General features: G+C 36.5%; 1 protein-coding gene and 2 non-coding genes across 6 annotated transcripts in view; 1 reads left to right on the forward strand and 2 right to left on the reverse strand.

The window, feature by feature from the left end:
• The window catches only part of grip1 (glutamate receptor interacting protein 1), a 90701-nt gene that overhangs the window by 65503 nt on the left and 4016 nt on the right, over positions 1-21182 (forward strand). For 2 of the 4 annotated variants that reach the window (XM_059325935.1, XM_059325934.1), the window contains exons 6-25: positions 96-171; positions 896-1041; positions 1335-1482; positions 1742-1911; positions 4313-4450; positions 5676-5825; positions 6653-6839; positions 7405-7550; positions 7805-7885; positions 8726-8795; positions 10588-10733; positions 11259-11403; positions 13100-13239; positions 14663-14860; positions 15342-15495; positions 16845-16883; positions 17107-17218; positions 20603-20713; positions 20803-20919; positions 21007-21153. In XM_059325935.1, coding sequence (XP_059181918.1) covers positions 96-171; positions 896-1041; positions 1335-1482; positions 1742-1911; positions 4313-4450; positions 5676-5825; positions 6653-6839; positions 7405-7550; positions 7805-7885; positions 8726-8795; positions 10588-10733; positions 11259-11403; positions 13100-13239; positions 14663-14860; positions 15342-15495; positions 16845-16883; positions 17107-17218; positions 20603-20713; positions 20803-20919; positions 21007-21153 — 2621 coding nt within the window. Of the gene's footprint in view, positions 1-95; positions 172-895; positions 1042-1334; positions 1483-1741; positions 1912-4312; positions 4451-5675; positions 5826-6652; positions 6840-7404; positions 7551-7804; positions 7886-8725; positions 8796-10587; positions 10734-11258; positions 11404-13099; positions 13240-14662; positions 14861-15341; positions 15496-16844; positions 16884-17106; positions 17219-18744; positions 19231-20602; positions 20714-20802; positions 20920-21006; positions 21154-21182 lie in introns of those variants that run through there. The other 2 variants (XM_059325937.1, XM_059325936.1) reach the window with 2 other exon arrangements.
• Positions 16673-16744, reverse strand: trnae-uuc (transfer RNA glutamic acid (anticodon UUC)). The gene has a single exon. It is a non-coding gene; the product is annotated as a tRNA-Glu (tRNA).
• trnae-uuc (transfer RNA glutamic acid (anticodon UUC)) lies at positions 18231-18302 on the reverse strand. Its single transcript has one exon. It is a non-coding gene; the product is annotated as a tRNA-Glu (tRNA).

Consider the following 21182-nt stretch of genomic DNA (forward strand, 5'->3'; position numbering starts at 1 on the left):
TGAGTCCAATACCTGACCTGTCTGTGTGTTTATCTGTCGGATAGAATAAAACCTGACCTGTCTGTCTGTGTGTGTGTGTGTGTGTGTGTGTGCAGGTGGAGCCCATGAAGACAGGAACAAGTCCCGGCCGATCGTCATAACAACCATCCGGCCCGGCGGCCCGGCTGACAGGTGTGTGACCTCTCTCCTCTCGTCTGTCCTCAGGGAGTTTTTGTCCCTCAGGAGCTCCTGTAGCAGCTCTAACGTCACCTGGGGACAGGTGTGCTCCGTCCTCAGGGTCACACACTAACATGTAGGAGCAGCGTTTGGTTTTTATGCACCACAGATCTGGAAAAAAACGTGCAAAACACTTGAGACCTTTTGTTCTTTTGCAAAAGATCTTCCCCAACGTCATTTAATGCAATAGATAAATTGTGGTTATGGCCTCATTTTCGACCATTATATGTAAATCTTTGTGCATCCTGGGGTCCCTAAACAGTCTGTGAGCTGCATAAATGGGGTCTGAGTGTAAAGCTGAGACTCTTGTGGATTCAATGAGCCCAATGTTCTTCATGTGTGATGATGTTAGTGAGTGAAACTTAAGCACAGTGTATAAAATGAGCTTTAGACTCCAAATACAATGCAAACAGTACATATTCACACAGAAGTTGTACTTGAAGTAATACTGCAGTTCTGTCTGAAGCAAAGTGAGTAATATGACACTTAAAACTATGTCAAACATGCAGGTTAACAGGCTCTGAAACCATCTAAATCTGGTTTGCAACAGGCGCAAAGAAAATAAAAACAACCGCCCCCATCAATGAAACAGAGCATTGTGTTAATTAAACTTGAGGCAAATAACTACAAAGAGTCTGTGCGTTATACTAAATAATCCGAACTCTCTCTCTCGCTCCAGGGAAGGAACGGTGAAGCCGGGCGACCGGTTGCTAAGCATTGACGGGATCCGTCTCCACGGCAGCACGCTGTCGGAGGCCATGAGCATCCTGAAGCAGTGCGGGCAGGAAGCCACGCTGCTGCTGGAGTACGACGTCTCAGTGATGGGTCAGTTTAAACAATTTAAATACCATAATCGCTAGAGAACGGACCTAAAACTATGAGTCAATTAACATAAAATCAATCAGCAGCATGATGTCATAACATTAACTGTAAAGTCAAGTATCGTCTGCATAATGTCGAACACTAATATCATTAATATGAATAATGTGACTTGTTTTAAGGTCACATGGATATTAAATAAAAGAGGACCGATAAGTAAACCCTGTGGAACCCCATAATGAGTTTTTTTTCATCCAGAAGTATAAAACTTTTGTGTTTTTGTTGTTTTGTTGTGTCAGACTCTGTTGCCACGGCGTCGGGGCCGCTGCTGGTGGAGGTCGCCAAGGCAACGGGCTCCAGTCTGGGCGTGGCTCTGTCCACCTCGATGTTCTGCAGCAAGCAGGTCATCATCATCGACAAAGTCAAACCCGCCAGCATCGCAGACAGGTACCTGACCCCTGACCCCTGACTGATTACACTTTTATTACCTAAATTCAACTTTTACATAATGTTATTGTTCTTTAGAAGGTTTCAAAAGTTAAAAGATTTCTCAGTGTCAACCACTGAGAAATTCAAGTTTTTTAAATGTGTTCAGTCTTCAAAGACTGTCCGAAAGCTCAAATTCTGATGATATTGCCTGTGTTTACAGTTTCTTTCCTCAATAATCACTGTATTTTTTGCGATCATCTTCTTCTTCTGCGTGCAGGTGCGGTGCTCTCCATGCAGGTGATCACATCCTGTCGGTCGACGGGAAGTCGATGGAGTTTTGTTCTCTGGCTGAAGCGACTCAGCTTCTCTCCGCCTCCTGCCAGACCGTCCGCATGGAGATCCTGCCCCAGCACCAGGCCCGACCGGCCCTGAACGCACCACAGCACGGTATTAACACACACAAAACAGGCCAAACTGGCCCTGAACGCACCACAGCACGGTATTAACACACACAAAACAGGCCAAGCTGGCCCTGAACGCACCACAGCACGGTATTAACACACACAAAACAGGCCAAGCTGGCCCTGAACGCACCACAGCACGGTATTAACACACACAAAACAGGCCAAGCTGGCCCTGAACGCACCACAGTATGGTATTAACATACACAAAACAGGCCAAGCTGGCCCTGAACGCACCACAATATGGTGTTAAGACACACACAAGAGGCCTGACTGATCCTGAACACACCACAGCATAATATAAATATATACAGAATGCACACCAAGTCGTAAATGCAGCACAACATGGTGCAGACACACTCACAGCTGTCCTGCCTGGCCCTGAAGGCACCACAGCATAGTATAAACATATGCAACAGGCCCAACAGGCCCTGAACACACCACAGCACGGTATAAAAACACATACAACAGGCTAAATCTGGACTTGAATGCACCACAAGACGGTATGAAAACACACAGCAGACCAGTCTGATCCTGAACGCACCACAGCATGATAAAAACACACATACAGCAGGCCTGACTAGCCTTGAACGCACCACAATATGGTAGAAACATACAAAACAAGTATGACGGGCCATGAACACAGCATGATATAACACAAGCAACAGGCTAAACTGGCCTTGAATGCACCACAAGATGGTATAAACACACACATCAGGCCAGACTGGCCCTGAACGCACCATAACACAGTATAAACATACATATACTAGGTCTGACTGACCCTGAATGCACCATAACACAGTAGAAACACATAAACACCAGGCCCAGCTGACATTGAATGCACCACAAGATGGTATGAACACACACATCAGGCCAGTCTGACCCTGAACGCACCACAGCACAGAATAAAGAGTTAAAAACAGACTAAATGTTCAGCTGAACTATCTGTATTTATTTAGAACTGATGTTAATGTAGCTTCAGTGTTTTTCTTGCTGTTTCTTATTACACAACGAGCTCCAGTGATTCTCTGTCCAACAGACAATCTGGCACAGTTTTCCTTTTTTTTCTTGCCTTTTAAAGAAAAAAAATCTGTTTCCTTAAGTATTTTATAACACAAACAATATGCAGAGGAGGATTCAGATCATAAGCCTGTTTATCCAACAACATACGGGCGACAATCTGCCGGAGACGTTTCAGCAGAAGGACGAGGATAAAACACGTTCAGCAGCCAAATAAGAAACAATCGTTACAAACAGGATGAATCTGCTGTTAGCGTGTTTTCACTGGAGAACGGAGAGAAAAACAGAATAAATAACAGACAATTTGTCTCTTTTTGAGACATTTGTGACCCAAAATCCCTTGAAAAGAACATTTCTGCTGTTTTTACAGATAAATTAATCTGCTGGAAACGAGCTGAAATCCTCAAACTGAACATTATTTTACATCAGTTTCTTTGTGATCTCTTGTTTATTTCTTGGCTGCTTGTTTTCAGATCAATTAATCTCTAAATTAAAATTAATTAGGGTGCTTTTTGCAACATTACTGACAGCTAAAGGAGGCAGTTTTCTGCAAAATGGCAAAAAACAACAACTGTTTTTTCCCTTTTTTCATTAATAAATTCACATTTGCATTATTGATGCTTCATTAAATTAAAATTATCTCTTAAAAAAATAAGATTGTTAGAAAGATAGAAAAACATAAATATGAATGGAATTTAATATAAATATATAAAATGTTTATATCAATATAAATAATCTTCTTATAGATTTTACTTGCTATAATTGTAATTGTAATAAATGTTTTGTGCATTTCTGTACAATAAATATTCAATATTTTTTTAATTTAGTTTTTTATTCTTAAAGGTTCTTAATGTATTTTAATTTAATTTAATTAACTATTTTTGGTTTTAAATTCCAGTAATGTATTGAAGGCAAATCATTTATTTTATTAATTTTATTATGTTTTACCATTTTCATTCAAGTGTGTTTTATTTTTTATTTGTTTTTTATTCTGTATCTTTCTTAAGATTTCTGAATGTATTTTAATTTAATTTATTATTTTTTGGTTTTATTATTTTATTATTTTATTCTATATTTTTTTATAATATTTGACAAGGAAAAAAAATGAGTGTTGGGGGACAAAAAACAAGAAAAACCCAAGAATATCTTCAGCCAACGGTCCCTGAACACATCACAGACAGGATTCAACAAAATAAAAGAATTACATGAACGAGATGTAATCTTTTATAGCCACCTGACCTTTGACCTTTCCTCCTGTCTGAACCTGAACACCTCCTGTGTGTGTGTGTGTGTGTGTGTGTGTGTGTGTGTGTGTGTGTGTGTGTGTGTGTGTGTGTGTGTGTGTGTGTGTGTGTGTGTGTGTGTAGTCAAGGTGCAGCGTAGCCCCCGTACCCTCCCCTGGGAGACCGGAGGCTCCGCCCCCATCCTCCCCCCCTACCACTACAACACCTACCACCCCGACCAATCAGCTGCCAGATCGCACAACCGCCATACAAACAACCCTCGTACGTCCTCCCTCGCTCTCCCTCGCTCTCTCGCTCTCTCTCTCTTGTTTTTCCTCCCACTCTCTCGCTCTTTCTCACTCTTTCTTGCTCTCTCGCTCTCTTGCTCCCTCTCTCGCGCTCTCATTCTCTCACTCTCTCTCCATCTCTCTCTCTCTCTCTCTCTCTCTGTCTCACTCTTTCTCGCTCTCTTAGTCTCTCTCACTCTTTCTCGCTCTCTCTCTCTATCTCTCACTCTCTCTCTTAATCTCTCACTCTCTCTCTTAATCTCTCTCTCTCACTCTTTCTCGCTCTCTTACTCTCTCTCTCTCTCTCACTCTCTCTCTTAATCTCTCTCTCTCACTCTTTCTCGCTCTCTTACTCTCTCTCTCTCTCTATCTCTCACTCTCTCTCTCTTAATCTCTCTCTCTCTCGCTCCCTCTCTTTCACTCTTTCTCACTCTCTTGCTCTCTCTCTCTCCCTCCATCTCTTTCGTTTTTCCTTGCGCTTGCACGCTTTCTTCCTCTCACGCTCTCTCTTGCTCTCTCTTTCTCGCACTCTTTCTCATGATCTCTCCCTCTTCTTCTCTCGCTCTCTCTTGTTTTTCCTCCCGCTCTCTCTCTTCCTCGCTCTTTTTCGCTCTTTCTTGCTCTCTCGCTCTCTTGCTCTCTCTTTCTCGCGCTCTTTCTCATGATCTCTCTTTCTCTCTTCCTCTCTCTCGCTCTCTCTCAAGCTCTCTCTCTCGCTCTCTCTCTCTTGTTTTTCCTCCCGCTCTTTCTTGCTCTCTCGCTCTCTTGCTCTCTCTTTCTCGCGCTCTCTTCCTCTCTCGCTCTCTCTCTCTCTCTCGCTCTCTCTTGTTTTTCCTCCCGCTCTTTCTCGCTCTCTCGCTCTCTCTCCCGCTCTTTCTCGTGATCTCACTCTCTCTCGTTTTTCCTCCCGCTCTCTTGCTTTTTCTGGCTCTTTCTGGCTTTCTCGCTCTCGCTCTCGCTTTTTCTCTCTCTCTCTCCCTCTCTCTCTCGTTTTTCATCTCACTCTCTCGCTCTCTCTCGCTCCCTCACCCTCTCCTGCTCTCTCTTTCTCTCTATCTCACTCGTTCTCTTTCTCTCTCTCTCTCTCTGTCTTCCTGTGGTTTGATGTTTTGTATTTTCCTCTTCTTCTTCTTCTTCTTCTCCTCTTCATCACTCTTCATCTCTCTCTCTCTCTCTCTCTCTCCCTCTCTCTCTCTCTCTCTCTCTCTCTCTCTCTGCAGCTCTCAGCCACTCGTTCTCTCCGGGCTCCATGTCGGCGTATAGTCTCTCGTCCCTCAACATGAGCACTCTGCCCCGGAACATGTATCCAACGAGTCCTCGGGGAACGCTGATGAGGAGGAAGGCCAAGAAGAAGGACTTCAAGAGCTCCTGTGAGTCCCACCCTGACCTCTGACCTCTGACCCCTGACCTCTGACCCCTGACCCCTGACCTCTGACCTCTGGCCTCCCACCACCTGTGGAACTTTATGACCATAATATATCGTGATATTTATTTTATTATGATTTACAATTTTTCATTCATTTTTAATGTGTTTTTTTTTTTGTGTTTTTATTATTATTTATTTATTTTGTATTCTATATACAAAAAAAGAACAATTAAAAATAATTTAGATAATAGTTAAGATAATAAAAATACTTTAAAAATAAAATAGTAAATAATAATAAATAAATAAAATAAGAAATAGAAAATAAATGTTAATTGTTATCATTATATTAAAGTAATTTATTAAAGGGGAATTAAATAGTTTATTTATTTTATTATGGTTTACCATTTTTATAAATGTATGTGTTTTATTATTATTTTTTATGATAATTTTTTCATTAATTTTAATTCTATATAATTTTATTGTTTCCATATTATTTTTAATTGTTCCATAAAATTTCTTAATGTATTCTAAAAATACATACATTCTTATTTTTTAACATATAAATTACTCTATATATTATTTTTAATTAATTCATTTTTAGTTTTAAACAGCAATATTATTTTATCACATATAAATTACTCTATATTTTTTAGTTGTTTTAAATTATTTTTTTTTATTTTAAACATAAATGAATATTTTTTATCACATATAAATTACTCCAGATTTTTTTTTTTTTTTAATTAATTTATTCTTATTTTTAAACATAAGTATTTATTATTTTTCAGTCTGTAAAAGCAACAAACATATTGATCGCTGTTGTTGTGTGTGTAGTGTCTCTGGCGTCCAGCACCGTGGGGCTCGCCGGGCAGGTCGTTCACACGGAAACCACCGAGGTGATGTTGCTAGGCGACGGCATCATGGGCTTCGGCCTGCAGCTGCAGGGAGGAGTCTTCGCCACGGAAACGCTCTCCTCGCCGCCGCTCATCGCCTACATCGACCCCGACAGCCCCGCAGAGAGGTAACCACATTAATAACACTAACAATAATATATATATATATATATATGTGTGTATATATTTATATATATATATATATATATATATAATTATTATAATTATTTTTAATTATTATTTTATTTAATATTATTTTACTATTCTATTTATATTTACTACGAATTATAAATGTATCTTATTTATCTTATTTATTTATTTATTTATCTATTTATTTATGAGTTAGTTACCGAAAAAGTTACCGAAAACAGCCATTAAAATCAAAAATGATTTAAATATATAAAAAATACTTTTGAAAAGAGTAAAATAAGTAAGTAGTAAGTAAAATAATGATAAAATAAACAATACAAATAAATAAATAATAAAATAAGTAGTAAATAATAAAAGTTATTTGTTATTAAGATATCTTAAAGTCATAGATTAAAGGCAAATATAACATTTTTTTTTTTTTAATGGTTTAGTATTTTTATTAATTTAACTGTAAGTTATTTATTGTCGTAGTAATTTTTATTTCATATTTTTGTTCTATTTGTGTGTGTGTGTGTGTGTGTGTGTGTGTGTGTGTGTGTGCAGGTGTGGGATCCTGCAGATCGGGGACCGGATCCTGTCTATAAACGGAGTTCCCACCGAGGACTCGACTCTGGAGGAAACCAACCAGCTGCTCAGAGACTCGTCCATCACGGCTCAGCTCACGCTGGAGATCGAGTTCGACGTCGCCGGTAAACAAACAAACAAATAAACATCATCATCTTCCTTCACTGAATAAACACAAATATGTATCAGAACTCTCCTCAGACGTTTCCTCGTCTCAGAAACAAACAGAGCTGCTGATTAAAACCATAAAAACACAAAATAAAGAGGATTCAAGATGAAAATCTGTCTGGAAACATGAAAACACGGAGAATATGAACAATATGTGGACAACAACATCAATAATCTTTCTCTCTTTGTTTGTGTTTGTTTGTGTTTCCAGAGTCGGTGATTCCCAGTTCAGGAACGTTTCATGTGAAACTCCCAAAGAAACCAGGAGTGGAGCTGGGAATCACCATCAGCTGTAAGTTATTCATAATAAATCACCACTCAACCACATCAAGAAGAATTCATCTGTCAGACAATAAAATATATATATATATATATATATATGTGTGTGTGTGTGTGTGTGTGTGTGTGTGTGAAATATGGACAAAGACATAAATGTAGAAATATAAGTTAAAGGAATTAATAAAATAATATATAGAGAAATGTGAGCAATTTTTTTTACATTAAAATATATAAACATATACGTATTTACTGCCTGTTAGTTCGGGTTAGGGTCTACATGTTTACATTTAAATGTATTTATTTTTATTTTTAGACATAAATATTTTATAATTATAAGATATTCTACATTTTAAGGTTTTTAAATTATTTTTTATTTATTTTTAAAAATACAAATTTGTTTTATTTCAACAAATAGATTTCTCAATATTTTTATTTATTTATTTATCTTTTAAAAAATAAATAGATTTTTTTTATTCCATATAACTTTCCCCTATAATTTATTTATTTATTATTATATGATGTAATCTGTTTATTACTGTCTCTGCATTTTTCCTCATTCTTTTCTTTATTGTTTTTGTTTTTCTTTGTCGTGTTGTCAATCAATTTGCTTTTTCTACGTTTATTTTCTTCTTATTTTACAGAATTCTTTTTTTTTTTAATGGTTGTTTTATGACTCCATACATCTGCAGAATTCTCTTTGTGTTGCATCATGAAAGTTTGACTGTAAAGAAATATTTCATCATCTTGTTCTCTTCATGTTGGAGATGTTTGTCAGTTTAATATTAATATATTTTATAAGATTCTCTTTGATTTGATGAGTAAACAAAGTGAATATTTGCTGTTTGTGTTTCAGCTCCGTCCAACAGGAAACCAGGAGATCCTTTAATCATCTCCGACATCAAGAAGGGCAGCGTGGCCCACAGGTACACACAGATTCATCATTAATGATAAAATAATATAAAATAAACCAAAATTATAAATAAAATACATTCAATAAAATAAAATAAGACAAAATTAAAAATAAAATAAAATAAAATCCAATAAAATAAACCAAAATTAAAAAGAAAATAAATTCAATAAAAGAAAATAAAATAAGACAAAATAAATAATAAAACAAAACACAAAAATACAAAAAAAAACATAATAAAATAAAATAAAACAAAAAATGTCATTGATATTAAACAAAATGAAAAAATAATAACATAAAATAAAACAACATGAAATAAAGCCAAACAGTATAAATTCAATTCAATTCAATTCAATTCAATTCAATTCAATACACATAAACAGAGAGATATTTTCTAACATTAATGTTTCCTCTCTGCAGTAAACAGAAGCTTCCTGCTGACAGAAACTGTTCAACTCACATTTACTGCTTCAAAACACACACACACACACACACACACACACACACACACACACACTATTTAGGCACATTTGGTTCAAAAATGTCACAAATAGTATATATTATATTATAATATTTATATGACCATAAAATGGCCAAAAAGCAGTTACAAAAAAGTTTTATACTTTAACACTTGAAAACACAAATGAAGTAAAATAAAAATGGAATAAACAATAACAAATATAAATGATTAAACTCATCATACCCTTTTAAAAAAATACCAGAATCACATCATTTATTTTGACAGAAACCACAAAACAGAAAATATTACCAGATTTTCACATTTCTGACAGTCAATAAATCATCTGTAATGATCTCTTCCATCAGAGAAAATAACAATAAAATAAAGAATAAAAAATATAATATATAAAGAATCTGAAATTATTGTCATATTTTCTGTCAGGAGAAAATCAAAGCTTCACTTTATTCTACATTCTACATACACACACACACACCCTGTCTGACTCCAGTGTGTGTGTGTTTGAGCAGCAGCTGTTTGAGCTCGGTCAGCTGTCTGAAGGTGGATAATTAGGCCACAGACCAGGTCAGAGAGTGAGTGTGTGTGTGTGTGTGTGTGTGTGTGTGTGTGTGTGTGTGTGTGTGTGTGTTATGTAGGTTGTGTGTTTTGAAGCAGTAAATGTGAGTTGAACATTTTCTGTCAGCAGGAAGCTTCTGTTTACTGCAGAGAGGAAACATTAATGTTAGAAAATATCTCTCTGTTTATGTATTTAATTTTCTCTTGTTTTATTTTGTTTTGTTTTGTTTCATTTCAATTAGTTTTTATTTTATTTTGTCTTTTTTATTATGTTTTGTTTAATTAAATTTTCTTTTATTTAAATGTTCTTGTATTTTATTTTTGTTCTGTTTTTTTGTATTGAATTTTTTTTCCTAATGTATTTAATTTAAATTTTGCCTTATTTTATTTTTGTATTATTTTATTAATTTATTTTGACTTTTATTGTATTGTGTTTTTTTAAATAAATGTTTGTTTTGTTATGTTCTGTTTTTTATTTTGACATATTTTATCTTATTTTATTTTGTCTTATTTCATTTATTTTAATTTTGTCTCATTTTATTTTATTTTGTCTTATTTTATTTTATTATTTTGTCTTATTTTATTATATTTTATCTTTTTTATTTATTTTTATTTTATTTTGTCAGTATTTTTATATTTGTTTTTGTCATGTTTTATTTTTTTATGTCTTATTTTATTTTATTCTCTTCATGTATTTAGTCTCCTTGTATCTAACGTGTCTCTCCTGTGTCTCTCCTGTGTCTCTCCTGTGTCTGTCCCGTGTCTCCACTATGAGGACGGGGACGTTGGAGCTGGGTGATAAGCTGCTGGCCATCGATAACATCCGGGTGGAGAACTGCTCCATGGAGGAAGCTGTTCAGATCCTGCAGCAGTGTGAAGAACTCGTCAAGCTGAAGATCAGGAAGGACGAAGACAACTCTGGTACAAAGTTCATCTCTCTGACACCACAGCACATTATTATTATTATTATTAATATTATTATAAGGATCATTTATAGATAAAGAGGTCAGTGGTTCATCTCTGATCTCTCATCAGACTCTAAAACAGGTAGAAGAGCTGAACATTAGAGTCCCACAATAAAATGCACACATGCACAAAGAAAATATTATAATAATGCTATTACAACAGTAAGTTTATTTTAAATGCACTTTGCAAAAACAGTGTTACAGCGTGAACAAACAATAAAAACAAAGACACAGGAATTTAAATCAATCATACAAAAGCCAGGAACAAAGTTATAGAATAAACAGATATATATATCTATATATATATATATATATATATATATATATATATAGATCAAACAGAATAGATTTCAGTCTTTATAGTCAAACCTCCTCCAGTCCTTTTATTAAGCCTTTATCACAGCTGGATTGTTCTGGTCTCTGTCCACCTGTTGTTGTTGAATTAAATGAATTATTTTAATTCTGAATGAATGTGTTCCAGATGAGCAGGAAGTGTCCGGCAGCATCATCTACACGGTGGAGCTGCAGCGATACGGAGGTCCTCTAGGAATCACCATCTCTGGGACCGAGGAGCCCTTCGACCCCATCATCATCTCCTCTCTGAGCAAGGGAGGCCTGGCTGAGAGGTGATATACACATATTATATTAAATATATTAAATATATAACATTTATTATACTACAACACATCATCATCTCCTCTCTGAGCAAGGGAGGCCTGGCTGAGAGGTAATATACACATATTATATTAAATATATATAATATATCACATTAAATATATTAAATATATAACATTTATTATATTAAATATAATAAACCCATCATCTCCTCTCTGAGCAAGGGGGGGCTGGCTGAGAGGTAATATACACATATTATATTAAATATATATAATATATAACATTAAATATATTAAATATGTTACATATGTTACATTTATTATATTAAATATATTAAATATATAACATTTAATATAATAGACCCATCATCATCTCCTCTCTGAGCAAGGGGGAGCTGGCTGAGAGGTAATATATAAATATTATATTAAATATATATAATATATAACATTTAATATATTAAATATATAACATTTAATATACTACAACACATCATCATCTCCTCTCTGAGCAAGGGGGGCCTGGCTGAGAGGTAATATATAAATATTGTATTAGATATATAACATTTATTATATTAAATATATAACATTTATTATATTAAATATATTAAACCTCATCATCATCTCCTCTCTGAGCAAGGGAGGGCTGGCTGAGAGGTAATATATAAATATTATATTAAATATGTTACATTTATTATATTAAATATATTAAACCTCATCATCATCTCCTCTCTGGCTGAGAGGTACAGGACATTTATATATTACAGTAATCCTTGTTTATGTTCAAGATTCAGAGGTTTTATTTGGAAAATAAGTAAAAAAAAATATAACTAAAGATAGAAATATAAAAGTGTCAAAATGTTTACCTTAATTTGAGGAACAGTGATAATTAAATATTTAAAGTCATTATTGTTATTTGATATTTTATTTATTATTTTTATTTTATTCATTGATTTATTTTTATTTTATTTTATTTATGTATTAATTTATTAATATCTAATTTATCATAATTATTATTATTATTTGACATATTTTTATTTAATTGTATTTATTGATTTATTAATATTTTATTTATTTATTTATTCATGATTATTATTATGAATATTATTATTATTATAATTATTATTTTGTTCTCTCTGATTCAGTGATAATAAAATAAAAGGTGTTCAGATCAGGATCAAGTGGAGAATGTCGCCCTCTGCTGTTTATAATAGATAGATGTTTTTAATGATGAATATTATTATGAGATTTTATCTTCCTCTGCAGGTTTGTTTTTCTTTGTTTATATGTGAAACTTTTTCTGCTGCTGTTTTGCCCAGAGTTTTTAAATCTCAGTGGGATATATCGTGCTATAATTAATATTAAATAAAATATAAAATAAAGGTTTCAGCTGTAGTCGCTGTAGGAATCAGAATCAGGTTTTGGTCTTTGGATCTTAAAGCTCAAAATAAATAAAGTAAGAGACAGAAAAAGAAAAAGACAAACACTAAAAAGTTAAAGGATCATAGATATAAAATAGACATTTACAATGTTAAAAATATGTAAAATATAACTGTTTTTAAATAAAAAGAGCTTTTGATTCAAGTTTGTGCAAAAATTGTGCAAACAGTAAGAAGAATACATGCTCTAACGTGTGTGTGTGTGTGTGTGTGTGTGTGTGTGTGTGTGTGTGTGTGTGTGTGTGTGTGTGTGTGTGTGTGTGTGTGTGTAGGACCGGGGCGATCCATATCGGTGATCGTATCCTGGCGATCAACAGCAGCAGCCTGAAGGGAAAACCTCTGAGTGAAGCTATCAGCCTGTTACAGCAGGCAGGAGAGACGGTCACGCTGAAGATCAAGAAGATGGGAGAACGTATGTTCATACACACACTAATACACTAATACACACTAATACACACTGATACACACATATACACTCTGAAGATCAAGAAACAGGGGGAGTGTAGGCACACACACACTTATTTACACTTATTAAGGCTGTTTCCACTACAGTCTAATACCCAGAATGAGGCGGTCTCACTCACTGAAACGCCCCTAATCTGAATACGAGCCGTCCTAGAGGGACTTTTGTCTGGACTTTTTTTGCGAAAGCGACTGGAGACAAATCCAGCGACTTTTTCTGGTGACTTTTGGAGGCTCGATCTTACTCTTCTTAACGAGCCGCGGGGCCGGAGGCTCTTCTTAAGCTCTGTAGCAGTACAGTGTGTATGTGCTAACAGGCTAACAGTTAGCTCTGTAGCAGTACAGTGTGTATGTGCTAACAGGCTAACAGTTAGCTCTGTAGCAGTACAGTGTGTATGTGCTAACAGTCTAACAGTTAGCTCTGTAGCAGTACAGTGTGTATGTGCTAACAGGCTAACAGTTAGCTCTGTAGCAGTACAGTGTGTATGTGCTAACAGGCTAACAGTTAGCTCTGTAGCAGTACAGTGTGTATGTGCTAACAGGCTAACAGTTAGCTCTGTAGCAGTACAGTGTGTATGTGCTAACAGGCTAACAGTTAGCTCTGTAGCAGTACAGTGTGTATGTGCTAACAGGCTAACAGTTAGCCCTGTAGCAGTACAGTGTGTATGTGCTAACAGGCTAACAGTTAGCTCTGTAGCAGTACAGTGTGTATGTGCTAACAGGCTAACAGTTAGCTCTGTAGCAGTACAGTGTGTATGTGCTAACAGGCTAACAGTTAGCTCTGTAGCAGTACAGTGTGTATGTGCTAACAGGCTAACAGTTAGCTCTGTAGCAGTACAGTGTGTATGTGCTAACAGGCTAACAGTTAGCTCTGTAGCAGTACAGTGTGTATGTGCTAACAGGCTTACAGTTAGCTCTGTAGCAGTACAGTGTGTATGTGCTGCTGCTGCAGGAGGTGTTCACTTAGCGATCTCTGTTTGTTTACAACAAGCACCAGACACTCTGTGCACAGTTAGTGATGCTGGTTAATTCACCATCACTATGTTTATGATCAGCGGAGACGCTGTGCATAATTAGCCATGCTGCTTTGTTTATGAGCAGCCGGTGACGTTGTGGACAGTTAGCGACGGCGGCCACAGTTACGTCTCCGTGTTTAATCCTAAAACCAAGCGTCACCTCCAGAGTCTCTAAATCCCTCTGGGGGCTTTTGTTGTCATGGAGACAACAGGGCGTGGCCTGAGACTTTCCACTCTTCCCCCTAAAGGAAACACGGCTCATATTCACACTTAGACACTTAAAAAATACACAAAAACTGGATTATTAAATAAACTTTTGGTTTTGTAGTAATGAGATTGTTTTATATTTCTCTTTAGTGTCTAGCCCGAAGTCGTGTCTGATTGGTTCGGGCCTGGGGGCGGGGCTTGTCCACGAGCACCAGGACGGCGAGGACGAGCCCATCGTCATGGTAGCGCCGCTGTCCGGCCAGCGAGCCTTCAGCACGCTGCCGTCGGTGGACAGCGCCGTGGAGTCCTGGGACGGATCCAACATGGACAGCAGCTTCACCAGCCCGGGTAGGCCTGACCCCTGACCCCTGACCCCTGACCTCTAATAAATAATAATTAATAATATTATTAACTTTTATGGGACACAACTCATGAGTGGTTAGTTTCAAAGAGGTTTTTTTTTAAATATATATATATATCGATATATTTCTCCTTCTGTAGCTTATTATTATTTAAAAATTACTTAAAATTCTTCTTTAAATCGTTAAAGTGCCTTCAGACTCACTAAATTAGTTACATTTTATATTTATTTAACCCGTTTAAAGTTAGGTTTTTTTTATGTTCATTTAGTTTTTTTGTTGTTTTTTTTCTCCCAAAGTATTCTTCTTTTTTTTCTTGTTAAAGCAGCTGATTGGATTTTATTTGGTATATTTTAATATATGATGTCTGTTTATTCATGAAGGTCAAACAATAAAAACTACTGACAGTTTAAATTAATATATTATAATTATAATAATTAATATGTATAAATCTCTCTCTCTGTGTTCAGCTCCGCCCTTTCAGTCGTCTCCGTACAGTTTCCACGAGTGGCGCAACGCCAAGACGACCAACAGCCAATCATCTTCCTCCGCTCGCCAGAGAGCCAATCCGCTGTCAGATCTGGGCCTGAGTGACGACGACTGGGACCGCCCCCCGCTGGGAGGGTGAGACACGATTAATTCATTAGTTCTGAACAAATATTAACAGAAACATCACAAACCGGACAAAAAAATAATACCCTGAGCATTTAGTATATAGAATTTTTATTTTATTTCAAGTCATTTTTTAATTTTTTTCTATTAAACTGATATTTTACTCTAAGTTTTGACCTCTTTGTCCTCATGAAAACAGACTTTAAGGTCACTTAAACATAAACATGAAACATTTTCTAATAAATCACAAGTCTACGGATCTGAAAAGTGAAGCCAATGCAGAATGCCGTAAACCTGCATTCTTTCTATTAACCAGCAGGGGGCGACTCCACTGGCTGCTAAAAGAAGTCAAATTTGTATTAAAGTCAATAGGAAAATTACCTACTTCTGACTTAAATTATCACCTCAGTAAACGTTCTTATAATGATATATATATGATATATGTATACATTAATATTTGGTAATTATGATCAGGACTGATGTTGGTTAAAGAATCTAAATGATAAAATATTAATAATATTTATTAATATATTCAATTACTATTTTTAATATAAAAGTATTTTTTTCCCTCTAGGGTAACAATACAGAATCTTTATTGTTTAGTTTTTTTACACAAATTTGCACAAAAAATAAAAATGCATTTAAATCAATGTTGGTGAAAATCGATGAGTTATTTTTTTTGTGTGTTTTTTTTTTTAAACATTAAAATGTATATAAACAAACTGGCAATTTAAAAAAATATATTTATTATTTTTATTATTTTAATATTATTTATATTATTAATGTTATCACAGTTTTTGAAAGGGCACATTTCTGTCCTCTATAGGTAAATTATTGACAAATCTCAGACTGCAAAAAATAATAATAATGTAAATATATATACTAAGTATTTTTATTGCAGTTTTAGGAACTGCAATCTTATTAAAGAAAGGCAAAAAATACAAATTAAATAAATAAATATAAATTAAAAATATCACCAGAAATATGGAAGGACAATCATTAATATGACATGTTTATTATTTTATAGAGAATATTCTTGTAGATTAAACTGTTCCTGCGCAATAAAACTAACCTGAAATAAATCAAATAGTGAAGCAGATAACTAATAATAATTATTATTTTTATTATTGTTGATGCACTTCTAAATTTCCCCAAACTACATTTTAAAAAAAGGAAACAAAAACATAGATTCCCATACCGGGAGTCGAACCCGGGCCGCCTGGGTGAAAACCAGGAATCCTAACCGCTAGACCATATGGGACCACCCATTAGCATTAGCATGCTAGCTCTCCTAAATCAGATCAGTGGGAGATGCTAGCATGGAGCTAACAGCAGTAACAGCAGTGTGTCTCTGTCTGCAGAGCCTGTAATCTGCCCAGCGGTCTAATCACTGACAGCAGGTACCACACTGACCTTTGACCTTTAACCCCCTCCACACTCAGCCCTCTGTCAGAAACCCTCACCTGGTGACCTTTGACCCCGCCTCACTGACACATACAGCCGGTGGACGTGTATGTCGTCGCTGCACGTCGTCCCTCACAACTTCACCAGCATGACTCCTCTGTGTGTGTGTGTGTGTGTGTGTGTGGCTCTGATTGGCTGACCTCTGACCTTTGACCCCAGGTTCACTGTGGGACACGATGGGACAGAACCGGACCAGGAGGAGAACTTCTGGTCTCAGGCTCTGGAGGACCTGGAGACCTGCGGACAGAGCGGCATCCTCCGGGAGCTGGAGGTGAGACGCTCTTATTTTGAAAATATTTTATTTTGCAAAAAATATAGATATGTTTAAATACAAGCAGCCGATAAAATAAAAATTGAGAGATTCCTACACTACAATAAGTATTATTACTTTAATAACACTTGAGTAAAAGATCTTTTTATGACAACCAAAGTTTCAGATTAAAAGTAATTTCAATGTGGAAATTTGGTTCTTTTACTTTGAAAAATATTCCATTTGATTCAGTAAAACGTCTTGATTTTCAGTATAGATGTAGTCAAACATGTCCCGAACTCAAATATGTGAATTATTCTCAGGAATTATGGTTTAAAGTCACTTCAAAGTCGAAATATTATGTAAGAGTTGCACCGGAAACACACCAAGCAGCAGCAAAGTCCATCAAGCTGCCATACGAGTCTATGAGAAGCTGCAGCAGTTTTATTCCCGGACTAAAAGTTCTGGATAGTTAAATTTATTTCCGGCCACAAAAGTGGAAATTGTAATAATTCCAGTATGAAGTATTTTAAGAACGGTGTGATTGTTTTCCCTCTACAAGATCTTTTTCTTTCTTTTTTTTTTTTACACAAATTTGCACAAAAAAATGCATTAAAATAAATGTTCGTGATAATTGTTAACATTTCACAGTTAGTAAATTTAGTAAACAGAAAGTGAGGTCAGAGGTCAGCCCTGGTTACAATTTGTTTGTATTTTTTTATTTTTAAAAAAACCCATTAAAATGTATGTAAACAAACTGGCATTTAATAAATATTAATATTTTTATATTATTTATATTATTAATGTTATATCACAGTTTTTGGAAGGCCACATTCTTGTCCTCTCAAGGTAAATTTAAAAATAAGACATACATGTTTATTATTTTATAGAGAATATTCTTGTAGAATTAAACTGTTCCTACGCAATAAAACTCACCTGAAATGAGTCTAATAGTGAAGCAGATATCTATTAATAATAATTATTGTTATTATTGTTACAAATTACATTTTAAAAAAGGAAACAAAAAACCTGATTCCCATACCGGGAGTCGAAACCGGGCCGCCTGGGTGAAAACCAGAAATCCTAACCGCTAGACCATATGGGACCACCCATTAGCAAATTAATTACAATTACAATTACAATTAAACTGTTCCTACACAATAAAATTAACCTGAAATAAGTCGAAGAGTGAAGCAGATAACTCATAATAATTACTATTGTTATTATTGTTGATGCACTTCTAAATTTCCCCAAACTACATTTTAAAAAAGGAAACAAAAAACCTGATTCCCATACTGGGAGTCAGGTTGCCATTAGCATTAGCATGCTAGCCTTGCTCACTCAAACCAGTGGGAGAATTAAACTATTCCTACGCAATAAACCTAAGATATAAGTCAAATAGTGAAGAAGATGGTCGTGGCGAGCCGAACTTTGCTGCTGCTTGGTGTGTTTTGGGCGTCAGTTGATTCTGAAGGTGTTTGTTGGAAATGCAGCCGTAAACGTTGAGTACTTGAGCTAAAAAAGAGCCATGACTCCTTCTCTTCCAGGAGTCTGGGAAGGAGACGCACCTCCTCACTCTGGTATCCTCCTCCTCTCCTCTACTAACGCTCCTCCTGTCCTCCTCTCTCCTCTCTGTCGCTGTGACTCCTCTTAGCGTCCGTCTAAACATCAGACATGTTTTTTTGAATGTGACTCTAACAGCAACCCCCCAGCAGCAACGCTCCACTGACCATGGTGACGTCATTGTGACATTTCCTTAGTGACATCACCCAGCTTCTGACCAATCACGTGGCAGAGTCATGTTGCACCGGGCATGGCAGTTTGGGCAAGGCATGCTGGGAGAGCTTCTGCAAGGCCTGATGGGTAGTTTGTTTTGCCAGTCATGAAGCAGATCTGTCAAGTCATGCATGCGTCTGATGAGTCCTTGATTCTGATTGGCTGAGGAGTGTTGAGTGATGTGAGAAGACTTGGGATAAAGATAAACACCGTCATCAGTAGAGAATCTGAACTCAGTAGAAACAAGAGTACCGGAACATTCAAAGCTTCTATTGAGGTTTTTGAATGAAGCTTTGAATGTCTGTTGTCATATTTTAGGACTTTTAAAAAGTCGAGAGTTCGAACCAAGATGCCCAAAGCTTTTATAAATAGATCCTATCAGCGAGGCCCTGTCTAAACCTATACAAATACTTTTTTAAAAATGATATTTTACTCTTAAGTTTTTGCCTCTCGTCTTCATGAAAACAGACTTTTAGGTCACTATAACAGAGATTTTCTAAAAAATCACAAGTCTACGGATCTGAAAAGTGAAGCCAATGCAGAAGTGCCTTAAACCTGCATTCTTTCTATTATCTTCTTCAATACAACATGATGTTCATTTAGTAAATTATGGTCCCATTTAGAGTAAAACAGATGATAAAGAAGGGTTCGCTTTGGGGCGGGGCTACCTTGTGATTGATAAGTTGATAACATGCCGACCTGTGTTCTCATCTTAGAATTTTTTGCCCTTTTTTAATTGTAATTGGTCGCCTAAAAACAGTTGTGCTAAAAGACAGTTGGATACTCTTTTAAATTACAGATACTCCTTGCTAACCAACTTCACTAGTGTTAGCTGGTAACTTAACGTCCACCTCACAAGCTTCACTCTTTTAAAACGGGTCACTTCTGGCACCAAAAATTGAAGTTAGTGAGGACCAAGATGCTAAACTCGAAGCTTGAATAAGATAGTCCAAACATTAATGATGTGATGTTGCTGTTTATGTCCACTGTTGGGTCACGTTCCAGGAAGGTTTTAAATAAAGGGGCATCAAATATCTATAAATTAAGAAACTAGGAGATCACTTGGAGAGTGAGACCTTTGCCATCGCCATGCCCTATCGTGCAATGTTAACTAAATTAAAAAATATATATTTTTGTATCCGCCCTTTTATTCCAGTCCGCTATGGAATTTATTGGGTTCTTCCTTGGGCCAAGCTACAACCTTGGACCAACCATTTTAGTTAAAAATGGGCCTGTAGTTTTTCTGTAATCTCGCTGACAAAAACACAAACAAATAAACCAAAACCATAACCAACACAAACATTACCACCATGGCGGAGGTAGCGTTAGAAGTTATCAGTGGATCCTGTCAGTAGAGACGAGAATAGATTCTGTCAGTGGATCCTGTCAGTAGAGACGAGAATAGGCAACAGTAGATCGTAGAAATAGAAAGTCAGAAAGAACAACAGCAGTAAGTCCCATCAGAAGGAGAAACAATAGAATCTGTTGTAGATCCCGTCAGTAGAGACCGCTCCTGTCCTGGTGTGATCGCGCCGGCTGGGGTCAAAGGTCGGACTCCTAGGATGCCTTTCACCACTGTGTATTTGATGGATCCAACTGACTGTTTTGTTTTTGATTGGCTGTCTCCAGGCAACCATCATGTCAGGCTCCACCCTCAGTCTGAACCATGACCCCACCCCCATGCGCAGCACACTGGGACGCCAGGCGAGCTTCCAGGAGCGCAGCAACTCCAAACCACAGGTAACCAGGGCTGACCTCTGACCTCACTCTTTGTTACACCCGTGTCATACCGCCATCTTAAAAGTGAGTGTTTGTTTGCCTCTTCTTAGGTGACCGCTCGGTCCAACACCTTGCCCTCTGACCCCCAGCGTCGAGCCTTTGCCATGAGGAAGATGAGGCAGGAAGTCAATGATATCCTAAACCAGAGCCCTGTGGAACTCCACAAGGTGACGTTCAACCCCTTGATGCTTCAAAGTGGCTGCACGTTAATCGACTAGCTGTGATGCTAACAGAGTGTGTGTCTGTGTTTGTAGCTGACTCTAGAGAAGGCTTCAGATCTGGAGGATTTTGGTTTTAGTGTTTCTGACGGTATGTTGGACCGCGGCGTCTACGTCAACAACATCCGACCTGGGGGCCCGGCAGAGCGGGGGGGCCTCCAGACTTATGACAGAATACTGCAGGTACAATAACACGAGTATCTACAGCCATG

Source organism: Centropristis striata, chromosome 22 (assembly GCF_030273125.1).
Source record: "Centropristis striata isolate RG_2023a ecotype Rhode Island chromosome 22, C.striata_1.0, whole genome shotgun sequence".
Classification (NCBI taxonomy): Eukaryota; Metazoa; Chordata; class Actinopteri; order Perciformes; family Serranidae; genus Centropristis; species Centropristis striata.